General features: G+C 42.7%; 1 protein-coding gene across 1 annotated transcript in view; it reads left to right on the top strand.

Moving 5' to 3' along the window:
* The window catches only part of LOC121532249 (early endosome antigen 1), a 59,102-nt gene that overhangs the window by 5,613 nt on the left and 36,845 nt on the right, over positions 1–16,644 (top strand). The window contains exons 4-9 of the mRNA XM_041838081.1: positions 6,479–6,533; positions 6,644–6,709; positions 6,972–7,011; positions 7,257–7,361; positions 11,507–11,628; positions 13,503–13,658. Of these exons, the coding sequence (XP_041694015.1) occupies positions 6,479–6,533; positions 6,644–6,709; positions 6,972–7,011; positions 7,257–7,361; positions 11,507–11,628; positions 13,503–13,658 (544 nt within the window). The remainder of the gene's footprint in view (positions 1–6,478; positions 6,534–6,643; positions 6,710–6,971; positions 7,012–7,256; positions 7,362–11,506; positions 11,629–13,502; positions 13,659–16,644) is intronic.

Below are 16,644 nucleotides of genomic sequence, written 5' to 3'. Positions count from 1 at the left end.
TTGTAGGTGACCAAATACTTATTTTCCACCATAATTTGCAAATAAATTCATTAAAAATCCTACAATGTGATTTTCTGGATTTTTTTTCCTCAATTTGTCTGTCATAGTTGACGTGTACCTATGATGAAAATTACAGGCCTCTCTCATCTTTTTAAGTGGGAGAACTTGCACAATTGGTGGCTGACTAAATACTTTTCTTCCCCACTGTAGCTTATGCCTGCCCATACCATAACCCCACCGCCACCATGGGGCACTCTGTTCACAACATTGACATCAGCAAACCGCCCGCTCGCCCACTCGACACCATACACGTGGTCTGCGGTTGTGAGGCCGGTTGGACATACTGCCAAATTCTCTAAAACGACGTTGGAGGTGGCTTATGGTAGAGAGATTAACATTCCATTCTCTGGCAACAGCTCTGAACATTCCTGCAGTCAGCATGCCAATTGCACGCTCCCTCAACTTGAGACATCTGTGGCATTGTGTTGTGTGACAAAACTGCACATTTTTTAGGGCGGTCTTTTATTTTCCCCAGCACAAGGTGCATCTGTGTAATGATCATGCTGTTTAATCAGCTTCTTGATATGCCACACCTGTCAGGTGGATGGATTAACTAACTTTAAGAGTCAGTTGTCAGAGCAGCTTACCGATCACTGCACCTGTACACAGCCATTCTGAAATTAGCCCACCGAACTACCTCATCCCCATATTGTTATTTATTTTGCTAATTTGCACCCCAGTATCTCTATTTGCACATAATCTCTTGCACATCTATCATTCCAGTGTTAATACGAAATTGTAACTATTTTGCACTATGGCCTATTTATTGCCTTACCTCCATAACTTGCTACATTTGCACACACTGTATATATATTTTCTGTAGTATTTTTTGACTTTATGTTTTGTTTTACCCCATATGTAACTCTGTGTTGTTTTTAATCGCACTGCTTTGCTTTATCTTGGCCAGGTCGCAGTTGTAAATGAGAACTTGTTCTCAACTGGCTTACCTGGTTAAATAAAGGTGAAATATAATTAAATTAAAAATTATATTTTAAAAGGAGAAATGCTCACTAACAGGGATGTAAACAAATTTGTGATTTTATTTGTTAAAATAAATAAGCTTTTTGTGCATATGGAACATTTCTGGGGTCTTTTATTTCAGCTCATGAAACATGGGACCAACACTTTACATGTTGCGTTTGTTTTTATTCAGTGTACATAGTACAGAACATTATTAGTCAAGGACTGAAATGCATACATTTAAAACATCACACAGCCTACATATCAGTGCATACACACTATCTAGGTCTAATACATAATACAGGAAATTATAATACAACATATAAAATGTCTGTGTCTCTTCACTGTCCGTTTTGTGCAGTAAGGTGTTTTATCTGTTTTTTGAAACTGGTTTTATTGCTAGCTTGAGTTACCTGGGGTGGCAGAGAGTTACATGTAGTCATGGCTCTATTTAATACTGTGCGTTTCCTAGCCTCTGTTCTGGACCTGGGGACTGTGAAGAGACCTCTGGTTGCATGTCATGTGTTGTACCGTTGAGTGTCCGAACTTTGTGACAACTGCAAAAGACAGTTCGGTACCTGCAACACATCAATACCTTGCACAAAGACCAATAGTGATGCAGTCAGTCTCTCCTCAACTTTGAGCCAGGGGAGACTGACGTGCATGTTACTGACACTTTCCCTCCGTGTACATCTACAGTGGGGAGAACAAGTATTTGATACACTGCCGATTTTGCAGGTTTTCCTACTTACAAAGCATGTAGAGGTCTGTAATTTTTATCATAGGTAAACTTCAACTGTGAGAGACGGAATCTAAAACAAAAATCCAGAAAATCACATTGTATGATTTTTAAGTAATTAATTTGCATTTTATTGCATGACATAAGTATTTGATCACCTACCAACCAGTAAGAATTCCGATTCTCACAGACCTGTTAGTTTTTCTTTAAGAAGCCCTCCTGTTCTCCACTCATTACCTATATTAACTGCACCTGTTTGAACTTGTTACCTGTATAAAAGACACCTGTGCACACACTCAATCAAACAGACTCCAACCTCTCCACAATGGCCAAGACCAGAGAGCTGTGTAAGGACATCAGGGATAAAATTGTAGACCTGCACAAGGCTGGGATGGGCTACAGGACAATAGGCAAGCAGCTTGGTGAGAAGGCAACAACTGTTGGCGCAATTATTAGACAATGGAAGAAGTTCAAGATGACGGTCAATCACCCTCGGTTTGGGGCTCCATGCAAGATCTCACCTCGTGGGGCATCAATGATCATGAGGAAGGTGAGGGATCAGCCCAGAACTACACGGCAGGACCTGGTCAATGACCTGAAGAGAGCTGGGACCACAGTCTCAAAGAAAACCATTAGTAACACACTACGCCGTCATGGATTACAATCCTGCAGCGCATGCAAGGTCCCCCTGCTCAAGCCAGCGCATGTCCAGGCCCGTCTGAAGTTTGCCAATGACCATCTGGATGATCCAGAGGAGGAATGGGAGAAGGTCATGTGGTCTGATGAGACAAAAATAGAGCTTTTTGGTCTAAACTCCACTCGCCGTGTTTGGAGGAAGAAGAAGGATGAGTACAACCCCAAGAACACCATCCCAACCGTGAAGCATGGAGGTGGAAACATCATTCTTTGGGGATGCTTTTCTGCAAAGGGGACAGGACGACTGCACCGTATTGAGGGGAGGATGGATGGGGCCATGTATCGCGAGATCTTGGCCAACAACCTCCTAAGAGCATTGAAGATGAGTCGTGGCTGGGTCTTCCAGCATGACAACGACCCGAAACACACAGCCAGGGCAACTAAGGAGTGGCTCCGTAAGAAGCATCTCAAGGTCCTGGAGTGGCCTAGCCAGTCTCCAGACCTGAACCCAATAGAAAATCTTTGGAGGGAGCTGAAAGTCCATATTGCCCAGTGACAGCCCCGAAACCTGAAGGATCTGGAGAAGGTATGGAGGAGTGGGCCAAAATCCCTGCTGCAGTGTGTGCAAACCTGGTCAAGACCTACAGGAAACGTATGATCTCTGTAATTGCAAACAAAGGTTTCTGTACCAAATATTAAGTTCTGCTTTTCTGATGTATCAAATACTTATGTCATGCAATAAAATGCAAATTAATTACTTAAAAATCATATGTGATTTTCTGGATTTTTACAGACCTCTACATGCTTTGTAAGTAGGAAAACCTGCAAAATCGGCAGTGTATCAAATACTTGTTCTCCCCACTGTAAGTGCGATACATGTTGTTTTGTTCTGGACCAACTGCAATTTGCCTATGTCCTTCTTTGCCGCACATGACCACACAGCTGGGCAGTAGTACAGGTGCGACAAAACTAGAGCCTGTAGGACCTGTCTGAAGGCAGAGCAACGCCATATCATGGACGGAGCTCTTCCCATTTTAGCAACCATTGAGTCTATATGTTTTGACCATGACAGCTTGCTATCTAGGGTTACACCCAGCAGCTTAGTCTCCTCAACTTGCTCAATAGCCACATTATTCAATAATATACTGAACAAAAATATAAATGCAACATGCAACAATTTCAAAGATTTTACTGAGTTACAGTTCATAGAAGGAAATCAGTCAATTGAAATAAATACACTGCTCAAAAAAATAATGGGAACACACAATGTAACTCCAAGTAAATCACACTTCTGTGAAATCAAACTGTCCACTTAGGAAGCAACACTGATTGACAATACATTTCACATGCTGTTGTACAAATGGAATAGACAACAGGTGGAAATTATAGGCAATTAGCAAGACACCCTCAATAAAGGAGTGGTTCTGCAGGTGGTGACCACAGACCACTTCTCAGTTCCTATGCTTCCTGGCTGATGTTTTGGTCACTTTTGAATGCTGGCGGTGCTTTCACTCTAGTGGTAGCATGAGACGGAGTCTACAACTCACACAAGTGGCTCAGGTAGTGCAGCTCATCCAGGATGGCACATCAATGCGAGCTGTGGCAAGAAGGTTTGTTGTGTCTGTCAGCGTAGTGTCCAGAGCATGGAGGCGCTACCAGGAGACAGGCCAGTACATCAGGAGACGTGGAGGAGGCCGTAGGAGGGCAACAACCCAGCAGCAGGACCGCTACCTCCTTCTTTGTGCAAGGAGGAGCAGGAGGAGCACTGCCAGAGCCCTGCAAAATGTCCTCCAGCAGGCCACAAATGTGCATGTGTCTGCTCAAACGGTCAGAAACAGACTCCATGAGGGTGGTATGAGGGCCCGACGTCCACAGGTGGGGGTTGTGCTTACAGCCCAACACCGTGCAGGACATTTGGCATTTGCCAGAGAACACCAAGATTGGCAAATTAGCCACTGGCGCCCTGTGCTCTTCACAGATGAAAGCAGGTTCACACTGAGCACATGTGACAGACGTGACAGAGTCTGGAGACGCCATGGAGCATGACCGGTTTGGCGGTGTGTCAGTCATGGTGTGGGGTGGCATTTCTTTGGGGGGCCGCACAGCCCTCCATGTGCTCGCCAGAGGTAGCCTGACTGCCATTAGGTACCGAGATGAGATCCTCAGACCCCTTGTGAGACCATATGCTGGTGCGGTTGGCCCTGGGTTCCTCCTAATGCAAGACAATGCTAGACCTCATGTGGCTGGAGTGTGTCAGCAGTTCCTGCAAGAGGATGGCATTGATGCTATGGACTGGCCCGCCCGTTCCCCAGACCTGAATCCAATTGAGCACATCTGGGACATCATGTCTCGCTCCATCCACCAACGCCACGTTGCACCACAGACTGTCCAGGAGTTGGCGGATGCTTTAGTCCAGGTCTGGGAGGAGATCCCTCAGGAGACCATCCGCCACCTCATCAGGAGCATGCCCAGTCGTTGTAGGGAGGTCATACAGGCATGTGGAGGCCACACACACTACTGAGGACATTACATCAAAGTTGGATCAGCCTGTAGTGTGGTTTTCCACTTTAATTTTGAGTGTGACTCCAAATCCAGACCTCCATGGGTTGATACATTTGATTTTCATTGATAATTTTTGTGTGATTTTGTTGTCAGCACATTCAACTATGTAAAGAAAAAAGTATTTAATAAGATTATTTAATTCATTCAGATCTAGAATGTGTTATTTTAGTGTTCCCTAAATTTTTTTGAGCAGTGTAAATTAGGCCCTAATCTATGAATTTCACATGACTGTGCAGGGGCGCAGCCATGGATGGGCCTGGGAGGGCTTGGGCCCACCCACTTGGGAGCCAGGCCCAGCCAATCAGAATGAGTTTTTCACCACAAAAGGGCTTTATTACAGACAGAAATACTCCTTAGTTTCATCAGCTGTCGGGGTGGCTGGTCTCAGATGATCCCGCAGGTGAAGAATCTGGATTTGGACGTCCTGGGCTGGCGTGGTTACACGTGGTCTGTGGTTGTGAGGCCGGTTGGACGTACTGCCAAATTCTCTAAAACAATGTTGGAGGCAGCTTATGGTAGAGAAAGGAACATTCAATTCTCTGGCAACAGCTCTGGGGGACATTCCTGCAGTCAGCATGCCAATTGCACGCTCCCACAACTTGAGACATATGTGGCATTGTGTTTTGTGACAAAACTGCACATTTTAGAATGGCCCTTTATTTTCCCCAGCACAAGGTGCACCTGTGTAATGATCATGCTGTTTAATCAGCTTCTTGATATGCCACACCTGTCAGGTTGATGGATTATCTTGGCAAAGGAGAAATGCTCACTAACAGGGATGTAAACACATTTGTGCACAACATTTGAGAGAAATAAGCTTTTTGTGCATATGGAACATTTTCTGGGATCTTTTGTTTCACCTCATAAAACATGGGACCAACACTTTACATGTTGTGTTTATATTTATGTTCAGTATAGATCTAAATGAGGTGAGCAAGTGATTTGTCCCAAAAATGATGGTTTTAGTTTTTGAGATATTTAGCACTAACCTTTTGCTAGTTACCCATTCTAAAACTGACTGGAGCTCTATGTTAAGGGTGTCAGTTATTTATTTTACTGTTGCAGTCGAAGTGTATACTGTTGAATCGTCAGCGTACATACACACGGGCTTAATTGAAGGACATTTGTAAAAACAGAAAACATTAATGGCCCTAGCCGGCTGCCCTGCGGTACACCACACTCAACTGAATTTGCATGAGAGAGGCTTCCATTCACGAAAACCCTCTGTGTTCTATTAGATAGGTAACTCTCAATCCATAATAAGGCACAGGATGAAAATCCATAACACCTATGTTTTTTTTCAGCAATGGGTTACGATGAATGACATCAAAAGCCTTGAACTATAGGCTTTAGACCTTTTTTTCTCCCATATAGCTCCTATCATCATCATAATCATCATTATTGCCTTATTTTCTCCTTTAGTCTTGTACTGTAATTACAAAATGTCCTGTATACATTCAGAATAATAATAAACATTCAAAGTACATTTCAGGTAAATGTCCTTCTCCTTTCTTCCTCCAGGGAAGACTTTATGCTTCTCCGGCAAGAGTTGCAAGAACTGCAGACCTCGCTCAAGGTACCATCATACATTTTGGGAAGAGATTAGGCCTATAGAGAATTTTAGGTTAATTGATCTTCACTGCGTAACGTGTGTGTATGTGTGCGCACGCGTGTTTTATCTGTCAGGAGGAGCGATGGTTCTCTGGCGAGCTGAAGAAGGAGCTGGACAAAGTGCAAGGACACCTGAAGCAAGTAATTCCTCTAAGATGCCTACTATCAAATTATATCTCATTACAGCCACTCCCGTAGAAATTAAACATTTTAATATTCATTTTTCGTGGCTTCTCTCATCTTACCAGAATACCTGAGGGAGTTGACATGAAATAAGGGTGATCTGGTAGCAGTCAACCGATGATAAAATACCAAACTACAATCAATTTTGACAGTTAAGCAGTTCTTATGCGTGATACACTGCTTAGCTTGTATGGACATATCAGTGTTCCTCTCGTTTCAGGGTCCACAGAACGACGGCCAGGCAGGCTCAGAAGATTCTGGTGAGCGATTTAAGATCATGTTCATTAAGCCCCAAATGGAAGAAAACCTTCCCGAAACAGAGAAGTACTATATGTAATCGTCCAATAAGAAATGTTTGTTTTCATTTTCTCTTGCACAACGTTTTGTTATGGTGTGCCTCAAATGAACACGACCCAGTTCTTGAATTCTTACTGTCTCGTTACTTTGCTAGCGGACTTCAATCACTGAGATATTGATGCTCATTCCTTTCCGTTTCCCCGTGCAGCCCTGGCGATTAAGCTGAACCAGGCAGAGACGGAGAAGTTTAACATCAAGCAGATGAAAGACCTGTTTGAGCAGAAGGCTGCCCAGCTGGCCACAGAGATAGTGGGTTAGTGTGTGGTGGCCTGGCAGCCATCTTTAAATCCAGAGTCTGTGTGACTGGGAGCACTGTGTGTGCTGCTGGCTGCTCTGTTAGAAACCACAGTGGATGTTCTTCTCCACACTTCATATCATATTGTGAATCTATTGTGTTGTGTTCAGTGGAGTCTGATATATACAGTGAGCTCCAAAAATATTGGGACAGTGAAATCTTTTGTTGTTTTGGCTCTGTACTCCAGCACTTTAGAAATGATACATTGACGTTGAGGTTAAAGGGCAGACTGTCAGCTTAAATGTGAGGGTATTTTCATCCATATCGGGTGAACTGTTTAGAAATTACAGCACTTTCTGTACATAGTCCCCCCATTTTAGCGGACCAAAGTTATTGGGACATTCACTTGTGGATTAACGTAGTCAAAAGTTTAGTATTTGGTACCATTTTCCTAGTATGCAATGATTACATCAAACTTGTGACTCTACAAAGTTGTTGTATGCATTTGCTGTTTGTTTTGGTTGTGTTTTCAGATTATTTTGTGCCCAATTGAAATTAATGGTAAATAATGTATTGTCATTTTGTCGTCACTGTTATTGTAAGTAAGAATAGAATATGTTTATATGCGTCTACATTAATGTGGATGCTACCATGATTACGGATAAAAAATCCTAACCTCCCCTGTTATTGTAATGGTGAGAGGTTAGCATGTCTTGGGGATATGATATTTGTGCGTCTAACTTTCTCATTCATCATTATCAAATGACACTACCAAATTTACCATTACATTTCTATTGGGCACAAAATAATCTGAAACACAACCAAAACAAACAGCAAATGCGTCCAACAAGTTTGTAGAGTCACAAGCTTGATGTAATCATTAATGCACATACAGTGGGGAAAAAAAGTATTTAGTCAGCCACCAATTGTGCAAGTTCTCCCACTTAAAAAGATGAGAGAGGCCTGTAATTTTCATCATAGGTACACATCAACTATGACAGACAAAATGAGATTTTTTTTCTCCAGAAAATCACATTGTAGGATTTTTTATGAATTTATTTGCAAATTATGGTGGAAAATAAGTATTTGGTCAATAACCAAAGTTTCTCAATACTTTGTTATATACCCTTTGTTGGCAATGACACAGGTCAAACGTTTTCTGTAAGTCTTCACAAGGTTTTCACACACTGTTGCTGGTATTTTGGCCCATTCCTCCATGCAGATCTCCTCTAGAGCAGTGATGTTTTGGGGCTGTCGCTGGGCAACACGGACTTTCAACTCCCCTCCAAAGATTTTCTATGGGGTTGAGATCTGGAGACTAGCTAGGCCACTCCAGGACCTTGAAATGCTTCTTACGAAGCCACTCCTTCGTTGCCCGGGCGGTGTGTTTGGGATCATTGTCATGCTGAAAGACCCAGCCACGTTTCATCTTCAATGCCCTTGCTGATGGAAGGAGGTTTTCACTCAAAATCTCACGATACATGGCCCCATTCATTCTTTCCTTTACACGGATCAGTCGTCCTGGTCCCTTTGCAGAAAAACTGCCCCAAAGCATGATGTTTCCACCCCCATGCTTCACAGTAGGTATGGTGTTCTTTGGATGCAACTCAGCATTCTTTGTCCTCCAAACACGACGAGTTGAGTTTTTACCAAAAAGTTATATTTTGGTTTCATCTGACCATATGACATTCTCCCAATCCTCTTCTGGATCATCCAAATGCACTCTAGCAAACTTCAGACGGGCCTGGACATGTACTGGCTTAAGCAGGAGGACACGTCTGGCACTGCAGGATTTGAGTCCCTTGCGGCGTAGTGTGTTACTGATGGTAGGCTTTGTTACTTTGGTCCCAGCTCTCTGCAGGTCATTCACTAGGTCCCCCCGTGTGGTTCTGGGATTTTTGCTCACCGTTCTTGTGATCATTTTGACCCCACGGGGTGAGATCTTGCATGTAGCCCCAGATCGAGGGAGATTATCAGTGGTCTTGTATGTCTTCCATTTCCTAATAATTGCTCCCACAGTTGATTTCTTCAAACCAAGCTGCTTACCTATTGCAGATTCAGTCTTCCCAGCCTGGTGCAGGTCTACAATTTTGTTTCTGGTGTCCTTTGACAGCTCTTTGGTCTTGGCCATAGTGGAGTTTGGAGTGTGACTGTTTGAGGGTGGACAAATGGGTGGACAAAAAGTACTGTCATTTCTAAATGGTTCACCTGATATGGATGAAAATACTCTCAAATTAAAGCTGACAGTTTGCACTTTAACTTCATCGTCATTGTATCATTTCAAATCCAAAGTGCTGCAGTACAGAGCCAAAACAACAAAACATGTCACTGTCCCAGTACTTTTGGAGCTCACTGTAGTTCATTTAGCTCATCTAAAGCTGCTTTGATTGAACAAACATTTAATTTCACATTTTGGGAAAAATTGATGTTCCATAGGCAGGTATAGTACAGTGACTAGCTCAGAGGCTAGGGTTAAGATAGAAGATCAATGATAAATAGATACAGTGGGGAAAAAAAGTATTTAGTCAGCCACCAATTGTGCAAGTTCTCCCACTTAAAAAGATGAGAGAGGCCTGTAATTTTCATCATAGGTACACGTCAACTATGACAGACAAAATGAGGGAAAAAAATCCAGAAAATCACATTGTAGGATTTTTAATGAATTTATTTGCAAATTATGGTGGAAAATAAGTATTTGGTCAATAACAAAAGCTTCTCAATACTTTGTTATATACCCTTTGTTGGCAATGACACAGGTCAAACGTTTTCTGTAAGTCTTCACAAGGTTTTCACACACTGTTGCTGGTATTTTGGCCCAGTCCTCCATGCAGATCTCCTCTAGAGCAGTGATGTTTTGGGGCTGTCGCTGGGCAACACAGACTTTCAACTCCCTCCAAAGATTTTCTATGGGGTTGAGATCTGGAGACTGGCTAGGCCACTCCAGGACCTTGAAATGCTTCTTACGAAGCCACTCCTTCGTTGCCCGGGCGGTGTGTTTGGGATCATTGTCATGCTGAAAGACCCAGCCACGTTTCATCTTCAATGCCCTTGCTGATGGAAGGAGGTTTTCACTCAAAATCTCACGATACATGGCCCCATTCATTCTTTCCTTTACACGGATCAGTCGTCCTGGTCCCTTTGCAGAAAAACAGCCCCAAAGCATGATGTTTCCACCCCCATGCTTCACAGTAGGTATGGTGTTCTTTGGATGCAACTCAGCATTCTTTGTCCTCCAAACACGACGAGTTGAGTTTTTACCAAAAAGTTCTATTTTGGTTTCATCTGACCATATGACATTCTCCCAATCCTCTTCTGGATCATCCAAAGGCACTCTAGCAAACTTCAGACGGGCCAGGACATGTACTGGCTTAAGCAGGGGGACTGCAGGATTTGAGTCCCTGGCGGCGTAGTGTGTTACTGATGGTAGGCTTTGTTACTTTGGTCCCAGCTCTCTGCAGGTCATTCACTAGGTCCCCCCGTGTGGTTCTGGGATTTTTGCTCATCGTTCTTGTGATCATTTTGACCCCACGGGGTGAGCTCTTGCGTGGAGCCCCAGATCGAGGGAGATTATCAGTGGTCTTGTATGTCTTCCATTTCCTAATAATTGCTCCCACAGTTGATTTCTTCAAACCAAGCTGCTTACCTATTGCAGATTCAGTCTTCCCAGCCTGGTGCAGGTCTACAATTTTGTTTCTGGTGTCCTTTGACAGCTCTTTGGTCTTGGCCATAGTGGAGTTTGGAGTGTGACTTTTTGAGGTTGTGGACAGGTGTCTTTTATACGGATAACAAGTTCAAACAGGTGCCATTAATACAGGTAACGAGTGGAGGACAGAGGAGCCTCTTAAAGAAGAAGTTACAGGTCTGTGAGAGACAGAAATCTTGCTTGTTTGTAGGTGACCAAATACTTATTTTCCACCATAATTTGCAAATAAATTCATTAAAAATCCTACAATGTGATTTTCTGGATTTTTTTTCTCAATTTGTCTGTCATAGTTGACGTGTACCTATGATGAAAATGACAGGCCTCTCTCATCTTTTTAAGTGGGAGAACTTGCACAATTGGTGGCTGACTAAATACTTTTTTTCCCCACTGTAGATCTTATACTTTATTGTTCCGTGAAGGGATATTCAATTTAACATGGGTATGTTGGTGACCCTGACAGACATCAAGTCTCGTTATGATGAGGAGAAGAGCCTGAGGGAGGCTGCAGACCAGAGGCTGTCCAACCTGTGCCAGGAGCTGCAGAGCGAGAGGCAGGACAAGGAACGGCTCAACACAGAACTGGTAACTAACAGAGACTGCAGACAGACAGACAGACATGCATGCCTAAAAGCATACACACACTTAGACACACACAGTCATGCAAATACGCGTACACACACTCTCAGGCACACATACAGGTAGGAAACTTCCTATACATACTGTACAGCTATAGACATGTCACAGTGCACTAAAATAATAATACACTGTTATACAATATTTTAGAATAAGTCTATGTTCACTGATGAGCACTGATGATCATTTGCATGTAGCCTATATTTTACTCCCAGACTAGACTATATTTCCAGAGTTTTATTTTCACCTCTTACTCAGTACTTGTTAGTAAATAGAGATGTGACAAATGGAACATTTTTCTTAATGTTTAAAATTCTGTTTTCTTATCAGTTTTCCATTAAAACGATAAGAAAAATTCATACAATTCCACGTGTACAGTTTGGGTCTCACAGTGCGTCCCTTTCAGATGGTTAAGCATTTCACCTGTACTACCATTACTGTAACTCAATTCCACCCTGCAAAGCATGCATTTCCTTCTCATTTCTCAAAGTATTGCTGTACAGGACTTCGCTGCTGTCGCTTGTCTTTCTCTGCCGTTTTTCCAACTGTTAACGACAATGACGTAGGGCTGGAGAGTCGACTCCCAAATAATAGATTCCTCGACTCCTTGCGCGTCAACTCCTATTTCTGAGTGTCAAGATTAGATTCCGCCAGGAATCGTCTCCTAAGATTCAGTATTTTTGGAATGGAGGAGAATTATTAGTTGCCGTACATCCGAGAACACAAACGCTCGCATCTTTCATAGCGAGCTTGCAAGGGACGGAGAAAGAGGGGAGGGGCACAGTATAGGCAGGTCAGCCACCAGGCAGACAGACATGCCTAGTGCAAGGTTCTGACTCCATCGGCAATCAAAAGTGTTATCTCGCAATGGAATGCTGTCTCGCAATTTCTTGGCTTTCAATGTCTCGCAACTTCAGTAAAGCAGGGCCTATCGTCAATGAATAGGCTAGGATATTGAGATGAGCGAGATGCAACACTTCACTCACACACAGTATCTGCGTGTGTTCATGGGCTCGCTTCACGCTGTTCAGTGTGGTAGCCAGGGCACCAAAGCCTCATGCTTAGTTGTTGCTCTTAGAAATTGACCCACTATGCTGTTTATATTTAAATTACACAACTTTCCCCAGGCCTTTAAAGCCTATTGTTTAGTTAGGCTATAAAATTGTTTTGTGATAACTGCACCGTAATTATAATTTTTTTTGCAGATCCCAATTTTGTGTAACAGTTATTACTATTAGAAGTTCACACCCCTGTTTGTAAACATATTGAATGTTGGGCTTTGTTTCCAAGAGAACCATTTGTCGACAAAGAGAACAGTCACGGATAAAGCTAACAAACGGAAATTAAGCCAATTTGTTGTTGTCTGTTCGGATATCCTGGAGCCTTCATAGATGTTCGCCCCTAATGTGGTCATTTCTTCACTTTTATGTATACATGGAGATTTTATTTATATTTTTTACGAGGTCTAGTTGTCTTAACAGAGTAAAGTGTAAATAACCATGTATTTTAATATGAAGGAAGTGGAACAAGTCTTGAGGAAGGAACTATTCATGACGGATTGCTGGGGTTACCATCTCTACCTAGGTAGTTCAGATAGTTTTCATTTATGTCATTCATTTCTATGTCAGAGAGGAGAGGGCAGAAAGGGAGCTTATTATGTTATGAACTCTATACTGCCAGCAACACTTAAATTCCCAATTTACCTTTTTCTGTTTTCACCCCAAACCTACATCCTAACCCTAAAGTGGTCCAGTAACCCCTAACCCCTCTTTGCTGCCCCAAATTTCTGTCCCTCTGCCCTAAATCTCTCTGCTTCCCCCTAGCTGCAGCGGCCGGGAGTGGAGGACGTGGAGGTACTGCAGAAGGAGCTGATCCAGGTGCAGACGTTGATGGACAGTATGACACGCGAGAGGGAGGAGGAGTCGGTACGCCTCAAGAGCCAATACGAGCAGCTGCAGGCTGACCACACCACCTCAGAGGTAAGGCTGCAGGGGGAATGGCCCATCTTGGTTTAGTTTTGTGTTACTGGTCCAGTATGTACTGCTAGTATCTTCACGATCCCTCATTGCAAGGCAGGCCCAAGAGTTTAGGGCAGCTAGTCAACTAGTGATTGGCTCCTCTTCTTGCACAAGGGAGACTCTTGTAAACATGTTTGTAATCATGATTAAACACACACACACACACACACACACACACTGTCACACAGTCAGGAACCTTTGTGAATAAAAAAGGAAACGTTTTATATGCCCTTTCACAATTGTTTATCACATTCTTCATTCACATCCCGTTGACATCATAGAAGGGGTGTCCAAGTGGATATGAAGTTATGAATGTTTAACCATTTCTCAATAAAACAGAAAGCCTTTACTCTCATTCTTCAACCTTTGCCCGGTCGTAAACACTCATTAGATATTCCACTGGCTTTCCCTCACCTAGCACCTACTGTATTGCCACTCCTATTCTCTTCAATCTGAGTCTACAGGAAAATGTGCCCTCAGGCCTGGAGGGAAGAAAAAGTCATTCAGCTACCCAAGAATAGCAAAGCACAATTTACTGGTTCAAACAGCTGACCAATCAGCTTACTACTGACCATTAGTACATTTTTGGGAGAAATTGTGTTTGAACAGATGCAATGCTATTTCACAGTAAACAAATTAACAGACTTTGAGCAATCTTATAAGGAAGGGCATTCAACATGTACGGCACTAACACAAATGACTGATTGAAATACATTTATAATACGATTTTGGGGGCTGTTTTGTTATACTTCAGTACAGCTTTTGACATTATCAATCATAATCAGCTGCTGAAAAAAGCATGTGATGGCTTTACATCCTCTGCCATATCGTGGATTGAGAGCTACCTAACAGAACAGAGTGTTTTCTTTCATTGAAACCTCTCTAACGTAAACCAGGTAGTGTGGTATACGTCAAGGCAGCTGTCTTGGTCCTTTACTGTTTTCTATTTTTACTAATGACCTACCACTAGCCTTAAGTAAAGCCTGTGTGTCTATTTATGCTGATGACACAACATTATACACATCAGCTACCACAGTAAGTGAAATCACTGCAACCTTAAAGAGCTGTAGTCAGTTTTAGAATGGGTGGCTAATAATAAGCTAGTCCTTAATATATTACAAACTAAAAGCTAAGCCCTAAACCTCATCTACATCTTGTAATGTATCGTGTCAATTGAACAAGTTGAGGAGACTAAACTGCTTGGTGGAACCATAGATTGTAAACTGACATGGTCAAAACATATTGATACAACGGTTGCTAAGATGGGGAGAGATCTGGCCGTGATAAAGTGCTGCTCTGCTTTCTTGACATCACAATCAACCAAACAAGTCCTACAGGCTCTAGTTTTATCACACCTGGACTACAGCCCACTTATATGGTCAAGTGCTGCAAAGAAGGACATAGGTAAATTACAGTTGGCCCAGAACAGAGCAGCAAGGCTGGCCCTTAAATGTACACGGAGGGCTTATATCAAGAACATGCATGTCAATCTCTCATGGTTTAAAGTAGAGGAGAGATTGACTGCGTCACTGTCTTTTGTGAGAAGTATTGATGTGTTGAAAGCACCTGTTCAAACAGCTAACACACAGCTCAGACACCCATACATACCCCACAAGACATGCCACCAGTGGCCTTTTCACAGTCCCTAAGTCCAGAACAGAGGCTGGGAAATGCACAGTACTACATTGAGCCATGCTATCAGTAAAATCTGATTTTAAAAAATAAAAATAAACTTCAAACAACACAACACGGACTGTGAAGACACATTTGTTTTACTAACCTTGTGGGGACCAAACAGTTGATTCCCATTCAAAAATCCTGTTTTCCCTTTTAACCTAATCCTAACCCTAACTCAAACCTAACCCTATTTCTAACCCTAATTGTAACATTTACATTTTAGTCATTTAGCAGGCACTCTTATCCAGAGCAACTTACAGTTAGTGAGTGCATACATTTTCACCCTAAACCTAAGCCTAAAATAGCCCTGTTCCTTGTTGGAACCTGCGAAATGTCCCCACTTGTCCCAATTGGCCTTGTTTGACTATCCTTGTGAGGACTTCTGGTTCCCACAAGGATAGTAAAACCAAAAAAACACACACTCTACGCATACCCACACATTGTAATATTGTATTTTTGCAATAGTGTACATTTTGTAAATTTGGCAGCAGCTAATGGGGATCTTATTAAATACTAAATATTTAACATGGACCTTTAACAAGCTCTAGATTGGCTACAATAACCTTCATATTCAATGTTTTTTAATAAAGCGATGCTTGAACCCCCTTTCCCAATCCTTCAGTGTCTGTCTGCATAATTCTGCGATATTTCCTGCATTATTGAACCCATAAGGCTGTGGAAGGAGAAGATTAGGAGGGAGTTTTTCTGACTGTGGTTTCATCCCTAATGTCACCCTATTCCCTACATAGTGTACTACTTTTGGGCCCTGTTCAAAAACAGTGCAGTAAATAGGGAATAGGGTGCAATTTTAGATGAAACGTGTCTGATCCAGACCCCCCTCCATCTCTTTCCCTCTTTCTGCCAGTCCCCATCAGCCTCCTCTCTGGACTGCAATACAGACCTCTGGTTGATTTATTTAACTGCACAACGAGGGACTGAATGAATAATACGTTAGAATATTAAAAGACCTTGGCTTATGTTTCACTTTCTTTAATTTTTTTTACTTTTTACCCCTTTTTCTCCCCAATATCGTGATATCCAATTGGTAGTTACAGTCTTGTCCTATTGCTGAAACTCCCGTACGGACTTGGGAGAAGCGTCCTCCGAAACACGACCCTGCCAAGCCGCACTTCTTCTTGATACACTGCTTGCTTAACCCGGAAGCCAGCCGCACCAATGTGTCAGAGGAAACACAGTACAGCTGGCGACCGTGTCAGCGTGCATGCGCCTGGCCCGCCACAGGAGTCGCTAGACTGCTATGGGACAAGGA

The sequence above is a fragment of the Coregonus clupeaformis genome, chromosome 19 (genome assembly GCF_020615455.1).
Source record: "Coregonus clupeaformis isolate EN_2021a chromosome 19, ASM2061545v1, whole genome shotgun sequence".
NCBI lineage: Eukaryota > Metazoa > Chordata > Actinopteri > Salmoniformes > Salmonidae > Coregonus > Coregonus clupeaformis.
This window is presented reverse-complemented; position numbering and strand designations above follow the sequence as displayed.